This window comes from Protopterus annectens, chromosome 17.part0, assembly GCF_019279795.1.
Source record: "Protopterus annectens isolate FY-2018-M chromosome 17.part0, PAN1.0, whole genome shotgun sequence".
NCBI lineage: Eukaryota > Metazoa > Chordata > Ceratodontiformes > Protopteridae > Protopterus > Protopterus annectens.
In genome coordinates, this window is record NC_056751.1 from 794,504,854 (window position 1) to 794,524,307 (window position 19,454).

General features: G+C 40.0%; 1 protein-coding gene across 1 annotated transcript in view; it reads left to right on the top strand.

Moving 5' to 3' along the window:
* The window catches only part of LOC122791585, a 1,253,805-nt gene that overhangs the window by 1,066,730 nt on the left and 167,621 nt on the right, over positions 1 to 19,454 (top strand). The window contains exon 3 of the mRNA XM_044059353.1: positions 2,790 to 3,197. Coding sequence (XP_043915288.1) covers positions 2,790 to 3,197 — 408 coding nt within the window. The remainder of the gene's footprint in view (positions 1 to 2,789; positions 3,198 to 19,454) is intronic.

The window sequence follows — 19,454 nt, forward strand, 5'->3', positions numbered from 1 at the left end:
TCTGATTGATGGTTATCATGCAATATTTTATATGCTCTACTAATTATTCCTTTTTTAATGGCAGCTTCTGTTCTAGAGTATATTAAACTCTGCCAGTGCTGGTCTTTCGTTTAGGGCCCCCATATTTCTTTCTCTTTGCCTATAGGCTGATAATCAATCCTTGGTAGGGAAGGCAAGGTAATCTACAATACTGACTCTGCTCCCCCCTCCCTCCACATGTTTTGAAATGGGAGAATTTATTTCTTCAAAATTAATTCGTTCTTTTTAACTATAGACAAGTGGGTAAGGAAATTATTTCTTCAAGTTACAAAACCGAGTTCAAAGCCTTTCTTTCCTTCCTGAGAGTAGTCCCCCAGTCTGCCATATCATGTCTAACTGGTACAGCCAACAATAGCTTAGCTACTAATATGCAGAGACGAGAGAGAGAGTCCCAGTATAGAAACAGAAAATGTTTTTATTCCACACTGTTCATAGTCTCAAAATGGATGACCACTGGAGGTCCAGTCATCTCCTGCAGCTCCTGCTGAGTGTCTTAGCTCCATTTCCTCTACAGCTTGTTTACTTCACCATAGCTGCCCTTGGGAGTTGCAAGTGTGTTGACACTGGTGCAACCTCCAACTAAGTGTCTCGCTTCTTTGCAGGGTGGGCATGCTAGACTCTTTGTGGGAAGTGCACCTGCATTTTTGCAGGTGCCACCATTGCAGCAAGCTGAGCTGTCTCTCCTCACCCAGGATGAGCAAGCTGGCATTGGTAAGAAAGTGATGCCATGTGTTAGTCCAACCTGAAACCAGTTAGGATATAGTCTGGTTTCTTTGCCATGAAAGCAGAAAGTGTAAAGGTTTTACTAATATTCAGCAAATAAAAAGAAATTATTTCACTGGCAGTTTCTGTAACATTATTTTAAATTACCTCCTCCTTGAGAAAGAGAGATCACTTCCATTCTGCCCAGCCCCTCCATCTCCTATGCCATTAGTTAAACATGGGTCATCTGGTGTGCAGCCAGGGTTTTATCCCCTGTACCACAGGGACATGATTCTACCTAATTTTCAGACACTGACACAACAAGTATTAATTGTGATAATCTTCAGATGAAGTTTGCCCACTACAAGCACAGTTGTTACTGATAGGAAGTTCATCAAGTAGATCATTTGTAGTCTAGCCACTACAGTTCTTGCTACTTGCTATCGCTCTCTAGGGTTAGAAGGCAATGTTCCTTTGTCCAGTAGACATAAGAAGATGTTCTGAAAGTGTAATTTTTTTAGGGGGGACAATTAGACTAGGTGCAAAAAATTTATTGTTGAGTGAAATTTCTCCGTCATGAAACCAAGTAACTAGTGCTGCTCTGACAGTGTGAACTGCAGGAGCTCCCATGTTGGTCATGGCTTTTTATAGCAATTTTTCTCGACTTAAGTACCTTTATATATAGAAGATTAGCATAGAATCTTACAAGGGAAAGTGGAAATAGCTGATAACGTGTGGTAAGGATACGAGCAGCAGAAGGTGAAGAAAAATGTATATGCAATGATTTACACTGAAAAGGACCCTCTCCAAAGATGATAATTATATTGACAGTACAACTTTTTATCAAAATATCAATGACACAGATTTTGAGTAGCCATCATTTTGGAACTGTGAGTTGTAAAGTTTATTTTTGCAGTTCACCTACACCTCCACACCCCTACTTTTTATACTTAACAATTCTGGGATAACAGGATGTCAGGAGAAGTGTGCAAATATACTTTGAAGTATGGCTTATCAAAGTTCTCATACTTGCAGTTTTGCTGGGTAGCCAAACCATGTAATATAATAACCTAAACTGTGAAATATGAAATAAATCTTTTTAATAAAGCCCATTATTAGCTATAGGTATACGATTCTGTATGGGTTAAATGACTCCATTGCATTTTAACTGGAGTAATTCCTGTCAAGAAATTGTAGTTATGATTATGAATGAAGTTTTTAACAAATATTTACAGTTTAGGATTAGTCACAGTGCATTTTTTTGCAACTAAGCAGAGAAAGTAGATCATCATCATATTTTCTTCCCAATGTTCCAGTTCCTATTTCCTTGTACAAGCCGGCTGCCTTTGGGGAGGGTGGGAATTAACATAATGTTAAGGTGTTTATCTGACAGACATCAGGTACTGGGTTTGTTTCTCACCTTGAGGAAATTAGCTAAGCTTAAAATGACCCAAAAGGGCAGTGAGCCTAGTATTTACTTTTGAAACTATAAGGAGATGAGGAACAAATTGTTTAATTGCAGTGAAAATAACTTGTACTAGTTTATTAGTTCCACTTGTAACTGATTATTTATTTTCAAAATCATCGATTCAGCTATTGTAATTATCTAATGTGAATAGTTTCAGGAATTTCAGAATACACCTTGTGGAGAGCACCAAGTATGGCGTAAGGGTTAAAAGACAATTCCATGAAGTAGCAGCAATGACATTAAATGCATATTTACAGGGGGGAGTGGAAGCATGAGAGAACAAGCAACAGTAATTACTGGGATTAACTATTCATATTTCTGACAAAAGGGCACAAGAATAAAAGGATCTGATTATGGACAGAAGATGGTGGTCTGATGTTATGAAATATTTTTCTCTCACTAAAGAGATCATAGTAAATGAAACACACAAAAAGTTTGCTCAAAATTGCTTCTGTAAATGGTAATTTGTTACATTGTAAGCTATTTAGCTATGTCTTAGTAATTATAATGTAGATAAAACTATTCTATATACCTGTTTTTTTACTTCTGCATGTTTTAAAATTTGCATTACTTCTTACAGACCACAGTTATTCCAGAGGGGAATATAGCACTGAAGGCAGACAATGGACATTTCTGGAGTGTTGTTGATTATTTTGACAGAGAGAATATTGAAGCAGCAACATCCATCCTTGACTCCAGCTGCCAGTTTTTGGTGCTTCCTTCTACAAGTGGAAAGGTTTATATTAAGACCCCTCAGAACAAGTACCTTAGTCGAATTCATCGCAGTGGCATCGACTACATAGAGCCAGCCAAAGATGTACCAGATGTTTTCTGCGAGTTCCAGTTGCGTGACCAGGATGGGAAAGTGTTTTTCATAGCTGACAATGGGAAGTATTTAAGTCGCATTCACCGCAGTGGCATAGACAACATCGAAGCTTACAAAGAACAAATCGATCAATACTGTCTATTTGAACTGGTTGCATTTCAGGTATTTCCTCCATTACTTTTAGTTACTGTAATGGGTTTGTACAGTGGATGTATTGACCTTTGACAGTAGAGATGTGTTCTCTATCTATGATTAATTAATGAATAAATACATACATACATAGGATAATATAACACATATGCTGCATGCCATTTGCTTGAGATGACTAAAATCAAATCTGTTTTTCTGAAAGTGTATGTGTAGCCTTTTCTATGGTGTCCCCCTCTTTATATACTATGGATGTAGAAGGTGCAGCACTATTTGCTGCCTTGTTATGTTGTCAAATGTGTCATCGAATTCAAGAAGAGAAATGACTTTTATAGATCGGTGTGGAAAGACTTACAGATGACAAAGTGTCCTCAGTTTATATATTTCTTTACTGGATAGAAATAGTGTATTATATACTTCCCTGCTTTCAGGAACTACTGAAATAAGTGCTTATACAAAGGCCTGCGTTTGTTTACATCACCTAGCAAATTACTAGCCGTAATAAAGAATAATAACGATAAGCAGCGGCTGACAAGTACAGAACCGATGTCTTCATACTGCACACTTCTGCATAGTTCAAGCATGAAAGAGGTAGACAGTAATCAAATTCAAGTTGCAGTATGATAGTCTGTATGCAATAAAGTTTGTTTAGAAAATACATTTCTTTGTAGACAAAGTTCATAGCTACCAGTACAATGTGAAGTATGTAGGTTAAAAAAATGTAATTGAGGTATTGGAGGTCACATGCATCACCAGCAGGTGATGTAGATTTTAGCTGGCAAGACAGGACAACAGGGAATAAAAGAAAGTAACGCAACAAAGTGCACATGAGATTAGTGAAGTGCAGACACGATGAGCTAGAAATCCAAAAGGAAGTAGCAAACCTTCAGGAAGTACCTAATGGAAGATGCTTCATTTATCTATATATATATATATATATATATATATATATATATATATATATATATATATGTGTGTGTGTGTGTGTATATGTGTATATATATATATATATATATATATATATATATATATATATATATATATAATATATGAGAAAACCAAAATCAGTGCTGCTACAAGGCAGTCCATAAAACACTGTTTTGACTCGATTAAGAACTTTAATAAAATAGTAAGACTTAAAAAAACTTGCAAGAAACTTGTAAAACCAGCAGATAAGCACTTTCAGGTACAAAATTACCCTTCATCAGATCTGTTAAACTAATCAGTGATGCCAAAATTAAAAAAAAACTTTCAGCCAATCAACATTAATGCTTCAGTTTCATCCCTTAAGGGTGGGTTTCAGTGGGAAGTATGAGTTTAAATGAGGATATCTCTGTGCTTGGAACCATCCTACCCACTTCATTTCTGCAAGTTCCAAGTGATTATTATGATCACCACCTCTCTGTTGTTCAGATACCACTTGTAATGCTCTAAAAAAAATAACTTTGTGTCCATTTGTTTCATGCACGTTTCACCAGGGGATTTTTAAGATCTTTCAGACAGATATCACTGATATGCTTAGATATAATTTCTTTAAACTGTCTCTCAGTCTTACCTACATAGGAACATGTACAGCTGTCACATGTTGCCAAGTGCACTAGACTTTTAGTAGTATAGTCAGCATACAGCTTCGGTATAAACATAAAATTAATATATGGGTATTTGAAATCTTATTCTTTAGATATATATTTGCAATTAGAACGACGACATGGATAGATTTCTTTCCTGCTGTTCTGTATCTTTACAGGTGCTTTATGTTTAAAACATAGCATTTGCTTAAGATTGCGACTGTTTTTAAAGGCAAAATGCAGTTTGTTTCTAACTATCTCTTTAATCGTCTCATCAGATGCAAGGATCTTCCAGTTAGGTTCAATGATGTCACATACATACGTGATATCACTCGTATAAGTCAGCACAACACGACTGACTTGCTGCATCTGTGGCCTGTTTTTCATCTGTTCAGAATTCTGTTGGGGGTGGGTGTCATTCCAATGCAAATAGGGCCTCCCTTTTTGCCCACATACAGTTCTAACCTTCTGTTGTACCTTACCATTCTGTTTCTTATCATAGTCTCTGTGTTGAAAAAATGTCCCCATTCTTAATACTTCTTCATGAAAATCATTTTCTCTAGTACTTAATTTAGAAACTCTGAGCAGCTGTGCTTCAAGTATACTAGAGTAAATATGCTGGGGATGCATATTTGATCTTGCCATATAGTTATTCTTCCAAGTTTCCTTACGATACAGTTATGTATCAGTCTTACCACAGTTATTCTGAATGATCATCACATCCAAGAAAGGCAACATCTTGTAGGAAGAATGCATGCTGAATCTTAAAAAGTCAGTAGTCCCTTCTAAGAATCTATGAAAGCTGGCAAGTTCATTCCCTTCCCATAACATATATATGTCATCAACAAAATACTGATAAAACGTTACATGCTGTGAGTATGGATTGTTATTAAACACAAAGTCATGGTCCCAATTCGCCATTACAAGATTACCATAACTATTGGTGCATGGCGTGTCCATAGCTACAACCCACTGCTGCCAGTACTAATTGCCTTCAAAGATCATCACATTGTATTCAAGCACTAGACTTAACAAAGCACATATTAAATTAATTTGATCGATACTAATATCAGCTTCTCTGCATAAAAATTCTCTAATACCATTTAACCCAAAGTCATTGGAAATAGGAAAATATATATGTAGCTACATATATACATACATACATGTGTATATGTATGTATGTGTGTGTGTGTGTATATATATATGTATAAATATATATATATATATATATATATATGTGTGTGTGTGCCACAAGACCCAACTCCCAATGGTATTCACTGAGAGCTTTGCCATTGTGTAGTGTAAACAAGTTTAACATGAAGAGCCTTGCTGTATTAACTGTTACTCATGGTATATGTGTCTGCCCTCAGACTCCACAGCCAGTAAATATCCTACAGCCCTGCAACTTCTTGCTTCCTTCTAGATTACTGCTTTCCTTCTACTTTCCATCAATAAAAAAGATTCCTTTACTTAATTATGCTACTCCTCAGCTTACCCTTTATTCTTCTCCTGCTACTGAGAAATCTCTCTTCCTACCATGACTCAATAATGCCTCTCAACATCTTTTCAACTCTGTCTCAGCCACTTATCCATATTTCCTCCATATACTCTCCACACTTCACATCAAACCTATTTAATGATGCCCTTCACCTTTACTTGAAATATATGCTGATTAATTCCATTTCAATTCATATCAGAGTAAAATTAAGTGAAAAAATATTCTTGATAAATCAGTATAATGCCAGTATACTAAAATCCTCCTTGGAAGAGACATTCACCCTAATCCTAGCCCCACCTATCCCAAGCAACATCCAGACAATTCTCTCCCACACACTACTGTAACCCCACAATGGTCAACTCCCAAATGCGATAGTCTAACTTTTGCTGTCATAAATATTAGAAGAATAAGGAATAAAACTACCGAACTGCACACTTGGATTACCCAACACAAGCCTGATATTCTTGATGAAACTGAAACTTGGCTTAGCCCATCATAAATAACTCTGAAATTACAGCCCCCAGCTGTATTGTCATCCATTATGACAGTATAAAGAGTAAAGGTGGTGGTATTGGTTTAATTTCTTCCAACAACTACCACATTTCCCCCTACAACAAACCAGTGCCAAAATTCAGTTCAGCAGATGATTTTATTACTTTGCTGAAAATAAACAACTATAAACAAATATGTATTACTGTCCTCTACATCCCGTCTGGTGACAGAACAGCTACACTGGAAGATATCCTACATTGGATATCCATAACAACTCCAGAAGAAAAAATACTAAGTGTTATCAGTATCAGTTGGTTAGACATAACCTCTAACTCCTGTACATCTAGCTTGAACTTGTCAGTTTCATACAACTAATTAACAGCGCCATACATTATAGCAAGAAATCAAATTCCCTTATTGGACTGCATCCTTGTATCATACTATAGCAAATTCACTATCACAGATGCATTGTCAGACTCTCACACTGACTTGTCTTCCAGTCTGTACAACCATATGTCTCACATATCCATTTAAACAGCATGTTTATAAAACAGCATGCAGTCTCTCCAAGTTTAACACAGAAATAATCATTAATATCTTAGCTATTAACTTGAACATCCTAAATATCTTTCCCTTAGATGATGCTGTAAACTAATTCAAGTCAACTTTCCTAAATATCCTTAATAGCCTTGCACCTCCAAGAAGGAAGAGACTAAGTACTATGCAATTTGTTTATCCAAAAAGAGTAGAATGCTAATGTAGGATAGAGAAAAGGCTTGGAAAGAACTGCAAAATTTTAAAACACTGCAATATCTTTAAAACTGCAGAATTTTCTGCAACTGTACTAAAAAGCAGATAAACGAAGACAAAAATCTATACTATAACAACTTTCAGAGCAATAGTAAACACAACCCTAAAAAATTCTGGTCAGAAATTAGAGATCTTGCATCCCAGCCAAAGATTCATCCTAACCCTTCTCCCAATAAATCACCACTCAAAACTGCAATAGAATTAAACTCTTTATTTCATAATTAGTCTAGTGTCCCTAAACAAAGTTTCCCCAAGATCCAGTCCCACCCCTACCCAACAGCCACATATCACCACATCCACTTCCACCTTCAAACCTGTGACCACATTAAAACTCAAACCACTCTATACTTCTGATGACCTTCCAAGTAAGTACCTTAAAATAGAGGCTGATAGCATTGCCTGTCCTGTCTCAGTCATTATAAATAGGTCACTTCAGGAATCCTACATTCCCTCTCTGAGAAAAAAGTAACATTATTCCACTTCTTAAAGGAGGAAATTCAACAAATATTAATAACCTTAGACCTATTGCAGTCTTATCCTCCTCTTCAAAATACTTGAAAAATGTATTCATAAACAATTGCTAAAGTGTCTGCTTCTGGAAGCACTCCTGTCCCCCACACAACACAGTTTCTGTCCCTCTCATACAACTGGCACTACACTTCTAGTCTTTGTACATATCAGTAAAGCTAGAGATAACAGCAAGCTAGTGTCCTCATTTCTAGACTTCTCTAACGTCACTAGGTCTGTTTCAGCCCACCTTTCAGTGGTTCAAAAGCTACCTATCCAGCAAGTATCAGTCAGTAAAGTGACACTACACCCTGTCACCACCGATGTACCACAAGGCTCTATCCTAGGTCCCCTTCTCTTTAACACCCTCCACACATCGACACAGCAGGCCTCCCTAATACAGTATGCAGATGACTCCACGCAGATGTACAACTGACAACCTGGCACTTTTCCAAAAACAATATTTAGGAAATTTTGGCAGTCACTGAAACATAGCTTTGTAACTCACAACTCATGCTTAACCTCCCCCCAAAAAACTACCCCCCCAAATCCCTCTCTCTTTAAAATTCTCTCTGTTAATAATTCAGCCACTGAAGTTACTTCTCATAGCAAATTGTTAGAGATGGTAGTGAATGATCTTACATTTGACCTGCATATACAAAATTGCATTAAAAAAAAAAAAAAAAGAAAAACTGACCACAAACTAGGGATGCTTTACAGAGCCAAAACTTTTCTTACCAACGCAACTAAAATTAAACTTGCCACTACTTACCTTCTCCACACGCGACTTTATGGTGCTCCCATCCTCACTAATCACCATGTACCACAAAAATGATAACTTGAATAATGTTATAATAAAGTGGCTAAATTTTCAGCAAATGCCCCTTTCAGAACCCACTGTGATATAGCACTAAAAATCCTAAAATTGTTAGAACTAAAATTAAAAAAAAAATTCTAAATAATTAAATCATGGTCATTTTAGTTGTATCTGTTCTTAACCAGACTAGTGTGTTTTCACATTGTCTATTTTGATATAAATTATTTAAATTGTAGATGCATTTGTATTATTTTTGAAGACTGCAAAATTATTGTTCTTAAAATGTTTTTTGTACTACTTTGGAGCTTTTCTCCCCTGGCTTCGCTGAAAATGGGCACCTAGCCAGTTGGTCTATCCCATTAATCAAATGTTAAAACATAATTGAAAATATAGTTATGTGTATATATAGACAGATACATATACATATATTGATATACAGACAAGTATATATATATATATATATATATATATATATATATATATATATATATATATATATATATATCAATTGCTTTCTGTCTCTCTCTCTCTCTCTATATATATATATATATATATATATATATATATATATATGTGTGTGTGTGTGTGTGTATGCGCTTTACATTGCATGTTCAAATCAGCAATTGTAAAATTGAAAAAAGACATTGACCATACAAATTATTTATAAACAAACACCACCAAGAGCAGTTGTTTTTTTCAGGAGTGCAACTCCTCTATACCCTACACTGCCAGAACTTAAATGTACCGACTTTGAGATTGCACAACAGCAGGAAAAGTGACAAACCACCTTTCCTCACTATTTCATGAACTCAGACTAAAATATAGTATGACTGGCAACATCCATTCGATCTAAAGAAAATGTGATATTGTTTTTCATTGTGGTTAACCAGTGACAAAACGTGCTGTACCTGTATGTGTGTGTGTACATACATGCATACATAAAACACACACACATACACACACGGCTTCTGTTCAAACATTCAAACCTTCAAGAGTTTGAGCGCTTGAAAATATTGAGTGCAGAGTTCAAAAATTAACTTTTCGAATATTGCCACTGTTTAAGTGAGCAAGATTGTGGTAAAGTGGGAATTGAGAAAGCTGCCCTTTCCTCACTGTTCTGTGTTCTCAGAGTTGGTAAATGTAAGTAACGGCGTGTGTGGTGCCAGGGGGCTTGCCCCCTGCAAAAAAAAAAAAAAAACAAAGAAAAAAATCTGATGTCAATTTCATTCCTCAACAGTTGTGTTGGGATCTGACTCATCCGCTTCTTCCAGATCATAGAATACATGGACTCTCAAGCTTCTCCTTTTCCCATAATGCCCCAGGCCCCTAACATACCTCAGATCTCATTTGCCACCACAGTATTCAGACGTAGATCACAAACTCTCGAGTGTTTGGGAATTTTTCCTTTCATATAACTTTAGCAAGTCAGTTTAACTTTTCTTATTATTTTTTCTATTATACTTATTACTCTTGCCTCACTTTAACTTTTTTTCTCATGAATATTGGCTTTCCCTTTTCTCCTCATACTCTCATAGTACCAATAATACCGTTATTTTTCATTTCTCCTTTGTACTTCTTTACCACTCTAAATTACCATCATTTGGAAAGAAAATTCAGGAAATCCATCCACACCCAACCCCTGTCCCAACAACTCACCTCTCAAAACCACAACCATCTTTAACTCCTACTTTATTGACACCATAAGTAAACTTGCACAGACTTCTCTCCCTCCCCTCCCTCATTACCTACAACTCCCCCTCATGATAACCCCCCATCTCTAAAACCAGTCCCTGCAAGCTATATTAAAAACTCCTTTTCACCCTCAAACCTTGCTCCCCATCAGCAGACAACCTGCCAACTCTCTTCCTAAAGCTCACTGCTAGATCTGTAGCATACCCGGTTTCCATCCTAATAAACTGCTTCATCGCTGAATCAACTGTCCCAACTCTATGGAAAAATTTTACCCCATACAGAAAGGCAGAAATTCTTTAGAACTCTCTAACCTTTGATCAGTTCCAATACTTTCTCCCCTCTCTAAAATTCTAGAACACTGTGTACACAAATCATGACCCACCTCTTACAAGGTAACCTGATCATCCCCACCCAGCACGGCTTTCGCCCACACCACAGCACCTCCACTGCTCTCATCTCCTTTACCAACACCATTTCCCAGGCCAGAGATAAACTTGTATCCTGCCTATTCTTAGATCTGTCCAAAACCTTTGACACTGTATCACACCCTATCCTCTCAAAAATCTCTCAACTTAATCTTTCCAAATCTACTATATCCTGATTTAGCAGCTACCTCTCTGAATGGCACCAGTCTGTCAAATGGCCATCTGCTCTCTCCCCCTTTCTCTTCATCATAAAGGTGTCCCACAAGGCTCCATCCTTGGACCCTTCCTCTTTAACATCTTTACCAATGAACTCCACACATCTTGTCCCCAGTCATCCCTCATACAGTATCCTGACGACTCCACCATTATCTCTATAGCCGATAACCTAACTGACCTTCTAGCCCTCACGCAAACATCATTCAATCTCACAGCATCCTGACTAACAAGACACAAGCTCATACTCAGCTCCATAAAAACAAACTCCTACTCTTTCTCACAAATCATTCAACCCTCTTAAATCTTCTTTTTCCATCTCTTCTCTCGACAACACCATAATAGCCCCAGAAACGCAAACTAAGCTCCTCGGAGTAATCTTAGATGACCAGCTGAAATTTAACCTACACATCCATCACAGCATTTAGAAAACCCATCAAAAGCTAGGTCTCCTTTACCGAAACAAAAAATTCCTCACCCCAGAATTTAAAATAACACTAACCAATGCCTACCTCCTTCTGAACCTCCTCTATAGCTCACAAATCTTTACTAACCTCCAGTCTACTCTACTCTCCAAACTAGAATCCACCTATAAGAAAGTGGCCAGATTTTCCGCCAGTTTGCCAGCTAAAACTCACCACTGACTGGCTCTCAAGTCACTTAACTGGCTTGAGTATCCCAACCACCTCAAACTTACCCAACTTCTCACAATCCACTCCATTATCAATAAACCCTCTGCCTGTCCAAGTATTTTCCTCACTAGTCTCACTATATACACACGCCTGACCTCTCAGGAGCTCTGATCAATGCCTACTACATATTCACAAATCTAATAAATCTGCAGGACAGAATTTATACAGCTCCATTCATGCCACTCTATGGAACACGCTTCCCTTGACCCTAAGAAGCATACCCCAGACCTACATATTTAAGAACTCACTCAAACAATACCTAATCCACCTCAAGACATGCCCCTGTAATCTCCACACTCGAATCAAGTCCGAAGCAGATGTAGTAGAAAGGGTTCTATGGTCTCTCTCCTCCTTTGTCGTAGTATCATCTTTCTTGTTTTTTTCTTTTTTTAATATGTCATTGTATAGTTTGACAGACATATGTCTACCTTTGTTACATAACTGAACCAAGATGTGATTTACCTATGTTTGTATATATTTATCAAGCAGTGTAATTGGGCATGTCGTTGGAGCTTTTCTCCTCCGGTCTCCACTACAAATGGGCCATTGGCTCAGTTGGACCAACCCGGTTAACAATTGTCAAATAAATATTAAATAAATAAATTTGTAATGCTTACCCCTTTCTTTTTTTCATTTTTTCGAGTGCTCTATTTGTTAAAAAGAAAGAAAGAAAAATGTCTATCCTTTTCTATTATAGTCTTCCTGTACTTTTGCCAAATGTCGGATAAGCCCTCTGGCTTTGAGAAATGAGTGACGTATGGCTACAAAATACCTAATTCAGACGCACACACTGAGTATGCTTATTGTTTAAGTCCTAGGCATTTGGACATTGGTAGTGATATTTCTTAGGGATTCAACTCCCGCACTCTAAATAGGAAGAACAAGCTGATCCTCAAGGGTTTACTTTCCTCTAAATCTTCCTCAAAGGCTGCAAGGGTTCAAACCCCCAAAAGACAAGAGAAAAAGGGGATTCTATTTCCAAAGAATAATTGCATATTAAAACTTCAAAAGAGACCGCAGCTCTCTCTCTTGTGAGTCAGGCAGAAATTAGAACTGATCAATAAGATAGAAGAAGTCACTTAAGGGTTAATCATTTGTGAACTGAGGGGGTGGAGCGAGGAACTAAACCTTCTATTTAAGGGATAAAATAAAACATTTCAGAGCTTTACTAGAAAGGCTTACACAGACTCTGCTGCACTTTGCTGTCAAGGAAAGGTTAGTTTGCTTTTTATTTGTTGTATTTTGTATTACTTTATTGCCTTTTTATATTTTGAATACTGTGATTTGTTTTCTTTACCTTGTGTTTTACTTGTATTCTGCTTTTAACTGCATATTAAAACTTCAAAAGAGACCACAGCTCTGTCTCTTGTGAGTCAGGCAGAAATTAGAACTGATCAATTAAGGACTCATACATAAGATAGAAGAGGTCACTTAAGGTTAATCATTTGTGAACTGAGGGGTGGAGCTAGGAACTAAACCTTTTATTTAAGGGGTAAAATAAAACATTTCAGAGCTTTACTAGAAAGGCTCACACAGACTCTGCTGCACTTTGCTGTGAAGGAAGGGTTGGTTTGCTTTTTATTTGCTGCATATTGTATTACTTTATTGCCTTTTTATATTTTGAATACTGTGATTTGTTTTCTTTACCTTGTGTTTTACTTGTATTCTGCTTTTTAACTGCATATTAAAACTTCAAAAGAGACCACAGCTCTCTCTCTTGTGAGTCAGGCAGAATTTTTTTCCTCACCCTCCCACCCGCTTACTGTCATGTTCTTAAATACCACTGTCTTTCTAGTTGCCTGCCTCTTATGTTAATTTGACCATATATCTCATTTCCTCTCTGCTTTCACTGGCTTGTGTAAGCACAAAATTATCATTTTGTGAAATCACTCCCCTTCAACTTTTTAAATTTATCGGCCATCCTACTGTATTCCATAGTACCACAATACAAAAGTGACCACCCCCTTTCAATCTATCTTGCTGTTTTAAAACCCCCCATACTTGATTTTCCATAAGGACAGGGTTTCTCTTAGACCAAATCCTTCCTTTCTTCCTAAAGTGGCTTCGGTATCCAATATTAATCAGTCTGTTGAGTTGCCTGTATTCTTCCCTCATTTTTCAAACAAGGCAGAATTTAAATTTCATCATTTGGATGTACACAGACAGTTATGTTTCTATCTGCACCGAACAAAGGATATCCGAAAGTCTGACCAACTATTTGTCTCCTTTTCGGAAAACAAAATTGGGTCCCCTGTCTCAAAAATCACTTTATCCAGATGGATGTCCAGTTGCATCTCCTTCGCCTACTCTGCAGGAGGAAAAGACCTACCGTTTCTGGTTAAGGCTCATTCTACTCGGGCTGTTTCTACATCCACAGCCTATCAAGACAGATTGTCAATGGATGATATATGTGCTGCAGCTACTTGGGCTTCTCCTCACACATTTGTTACTCATTACAAATTGGACGTGGTATCTAGGGGCAGGTTGTCCTTTGGTTCCACAGTACTCGGGGGTATTTTTCTTTGAGCCACCCAGGATGTAGGTGCTAGGGACGCTGTCCCACGGGGGTATGAATGTGGGCGAGATTGGACTACATAACATCAAGAAGTTATGTACTCACCATAACGTTCGATGTATGTAGTCCATCTCGCCTCACATTCTTATCCGTGGGTTCAAAGCCGCTAACAAAGAGTCCAGGACGATGGACAGATATGGTAAGCGGATGTTCTCTTCAGCGACCTTTTCCATGCGGTCCCTGAATTACCTGTGCCACTTTACCCGTCTTCAGAGAGATCTCCTGAAAGAGCTTGGAGATGCCCTCCAAGATCCATCAGCTGAGGGGGCCCAGGCTAAGGCAGCCTCCCAGCTGGCGACTCTTAATTCAGTGGTAAACTCCTCCATGAGGCTCATTTTGTATACAGCTGATGGGCCGAGTAGAGCCGCAGGCACAGGCGTGGCCCTAAGGAGGCACGCTTGGATGCGGCTATGTAACTTTGCGGAACCTTTCAGAGCGTCTTTCACCAACACCCCTTTTGATGGTTCCTCTCTCTTTGGATCACAGGTGAGGGATACTCTTACCAGGTGTGAGCAGGAAGGCAAGACTCTCTCTGCCGTAGGAGTCCCTTTTTCCACTCCTTCCAGACCATATCCCAATGGTCAGAAGAGTGGAAAGATGTGGTTCCGGAAATCCCAGGGAGCCTTGCCGGACACACGTGGTGAGTTTCCCTCCAGAGGCAGAGGAGGGAACAATAACAGATGCCGCCCTCATGGCAGAGGGGGTCCGCAAAACCAGGGCAGCAGAGAATCTTTCTCTGACAAGCCCTTCCAGCATCCCTGAAGGGTTGCCCGGCTGTTCACTTCTGGAGGCAGTCGGGGGAAGATTATCGCTGTACCCAAGAGCCTGGCAAGACATAACACAAGACAAATGGGTACAGTCCGTCATATCCGGAGGCTACAGAATTCCCTTTGTTCGCACCCCCTTAAGGTCAAACAAGTCCCTTCCAGACGTTCCACCCAATCTAAGGGACCAAGCAGTGTAAGAAGTCTCAAAACTGCTAAGAAAAAGAGCCATCCAGCAAGTCCCAGCAGAACAACAAGGATCCGGAATTTACTCAAGGATCTTTTTGGTACCAAAAAAGACAGGGGACTGGAGACCCATTTTGGATCTCAGCAGACTAAACAAGTCTGTGCAAAGAACGAAGTTCCGGATGGTCACGCTTCAGTGCATTTTTACCCTTCCCGGGTCAAGACAATTGGATGTGCTCCATAGATCTTCAGGATATGTACTACCACATCAAAATGGACAGATGCTCCAGAAGATTCCTTCGCTTCTGGCTGGGAGCCAGCCATTATCAGTTCAGAGCTCTGAGCTCTGCCCTTTGGTCTCACCACAGCCCCCAGGGAGTTTACCAAATGTATGGCAGTAGTTACCGCTCACCTGAGACAGCAAGGATTCCAGGTGTTTCCATATCTCGACGACTGGCTCCTCACTGCCACCACCAGACATCACCTTCTGCGAACCAGAGACTGCACTATCGACACTTGCTCCAGGCTAGGTATCACAATAAATTTCGAAAAGTCTGCATTGTCGCCATGTCAATCTATCACCTTTATAGGCACAAATTTAAATACCAAAGACATGTTAGCGAGCCTCCCACCAGACAGGGTGTTAGTGATTCGTCAGCATGTCAATGTTTTATTAGCATGCAAAAGGATTCAAGCCAGGTTTGTCCTTCAAACGCTGGGTCTCATGGCAGCAGTGATCGTACTTGTCCCTCTAGCTCGTTTTCACATGAGGATTCTCCAGTGGCTTCTTTTCACCCAATGGTCCTTCCAGCAACTTCCCATGTCTTACATGATTATGATCACTCAAGCATGCAAGAAGCACCTTGCGTGGTGGATGGTCTCCACATCAGTGCTCCACGGCAGACCATTTGTTCTCCCCCCTCCAGTGGCTACAGTGACCACGGACGCCTCCCTGATCGGGTGGGGGGGCATTATCAGGGCAGAACAGTCCAAGGCACCTGGCAACCGCACGAGTATCATCTGCACATAAATGTCTTGGAGATGAGGGCCGTGCTCTTAGCGTTGCAGGCTCTTCAGGACTCTCTTCCTACCGGGACCATAGCAGTTCAAACGGACAATATGTCCGTAGTGTGGTACATCAGCAAGCAAGGCAGAACCAGGTCCTACCCCCTATGTCAAGAAGCACTCAGACTCTGGCAGTGGGCGATCTCTTCCCAATGGTTTCTGATTGCAACGCACATCCCTGGGAGGTCCAGCGTCATAGCAGACAGACTGAGCAGAGCAATTCTCATACCTCACGAGTGGTCTCTGAACCAGGTAGTTGCGGACCAAATCTTCCGCAAATGGGGCCAACCTTGCTGTGACCTTTTTGCAACTCCCTTCAACAGCAAGTGCAGCAATTTCTTCTCTCTCCTTCCACTTCCCGGGCATTCCCCTAGAGACGCTCTAGTCCACGATTGGCCCCAGGGACTTCTTTATGCATTCCCTCCTTTCCCCCTCATCCCGAAGCTAATTCAGAAGGCTACCGGTTTGGGTTGCAAAATGAATCCTCATTGCTCCTTACTGGCCTCGACAAATATGGTTCCCGTTCCTGCATCACTATCTTCTCGAGCAGCCTTGGACTCTGGACCTAGTTCCAGACCTCCTGATTCATCAGTCAGGCGGGCTGCACCAATCCCTACACTCTCTCCAGCTCACGGCTTGGTTGCTCCACTTCCAACCTTAGCCAGGCTCCCAGATATCTCCCCCTCTGTGTGCAAAATCCTTTTGTCATCACACAAGTCTACAACCAGCAAAACTTACGCTAGTAAGTGGAAACGTTTTTCTTCCTGGGCAGAGGCAAAAAGTATAGATGCCTTTTCAGCCCTCGTACACTACATTTTGGAATTTCTTGCAGAGCTCATCCATGCTGGGTCCGCTTCCGTTACAGTTAGAGTTCAGTTAGCTGCAATTTCAGATTTTCACATTGGCCTGTCGAAAACAGTATCATGTCCCATTAGCTGTGTAAAGCCTTTCTCAAAGGAACCACTCTGCTCAGGCCCCCAGTGAGAGATCCTCCTCCTCCGTGGGATCTAAATTTGATTTTAGCTTCGCTAATTTTGCCCCCTTTCGAACCTGCAGCTTCTTCTTCATTGAAGTTCTTATCTTGGAAAACCCTTTTTCTGGTAGCTATTACTTCAGCCAGAAGAGTTTCGGAACTACAGGCTCTTTCTATCCGTTCCCCCATACCTCGTGTTCCACAATGACAGGGTTGCTCTTAGGACTAATCCTTCCTTCCTGCCTAAGGTCTCTTCAGAGAGTAACTTGAATCAGTCCCTAGACCTTCCTGTGTTTTTCCCTAACCTCTCCAACAGGGCCGAATATAAGTTGCATCAGTTAGATGTTCACAGGCAGCTACGCTCTTATTTGCATAGAACCAAAGACATTAGAAAATCAGATCAACTTTTCCTGTCTTATGCAGTAGGTAAACAAGGTCTTCCGGTCTCCAAGGTAACCTTATCCAGGGGTTGACTTCTATCATCACATTCATATATCAACTCAGGAATAAAGAATTACCTGTCAAACCAAAAGGTCACTCCACCAGAGCTTTAGCTACTTCGGTGGCCTTTCAGGCTAGGTTGCCCATGGAATCTATTTGTGCTGCGGCTACATGGGCCAACCCACATACCTTCATTTCGCATTACAAGTTGGATTTGGTTTCCAGGATCAGAGCTGATTTTGGTTCCACTGTTCTGAAGAGTCTTTTCCGATGAGCCACCCAGGTTTTTAGGTGCTAGGGACGCTGTCCCAACCAGCAAGAATGAAGGCGAGATAGACAACTTAACATAAAGACGTTATGTACCTACCATAACGTTCCATGTTAGTTGTCTTCTTCTCACCTTCTTTCTTGCATCCCACCCTCCATCCCCCTATCCTAGTGGACCGAGAAGAGTTGTTCTTGATTTTTCACTGGCTGAGTCTTCTCTGGCTATTCCTTTCTGACTAGTAGTCTCTCCAGTAGGATTTATGCATTCTAGGATAGGATTCCTTTATTATTATGTCTGCAGTTAGACTTACCAAACGAGATCTGGGTATCTAGCGCCAGGCATCATGGGATATAGGAGGGCCTCGAGCCAGTAAGCAGCTCTCAAGCTTTTGAAGATGGCCGAGGATCGGCTCCGAATCCAACCAGCAAGAAAGAAGGTGAGAAGAAGACAACTAACATGGAACATTATGGTAGGTACATAACTTCTTTTTATCTCCTTTGGGGAAAAAACATGTACCCATGAATTACCACATAGCTGGCAGTACACTAAACACCGAAAGTGTGATAAGAGACTTAGGGACACAGGTGGACAGTGGTCTCCCCTTCGATAACCACAGTGCCACAACAGTCAGGAAATCCTTCTATGTGGCACATCTCATCACTAAGGGCTTTTCATCCAGGAAAAGGAGGTCATTGCCCCACTGTACTCATCCCTCATTAGACCCATTATAGAGTACAATGCCCTGTTTGGTATGTACCTCTCACGACGTCTGCAACAACTGGAAAGGCCACAGAAATACCTCAGTAAAAGAAGCACAGGCCTAAAGCAGATGCTGTATGCTGACCGCCTTAAAAACTCCAGCTATACTCTGTCGTATATTGTCTACTCTGAGACAATCTCTGCTTAACATACAAGGCCATGTCAAACCCAGAGCTGTTGGACATGCTACACTTAAAGAAATCCCATTCCCTCAGAGTCACACGCTCCAGGAATCTAAACCTTGTCATCACAATAAACAAAACATGCTGGAGGGATAGGTTCCTGACCTAGAGACTCCACAGACTCTGGAATAGACTTCCCATACATGTCAAGCAGAGCACCTCTTTGGCTGTAATCCTCCTTTTTTAATATTAGAACCAGTCACGTCTAGGCTTCCATCACCCTCTCTGGAGCAGGCTCTCCATCATCATTTAAAACCTTTATCCATGGCTTCCTCCCTTCTGAGGCAGATGTGGATAGGATGATGAGGACATTCCTCAGGTCTCATATTTAAATGAGAGTCCTTT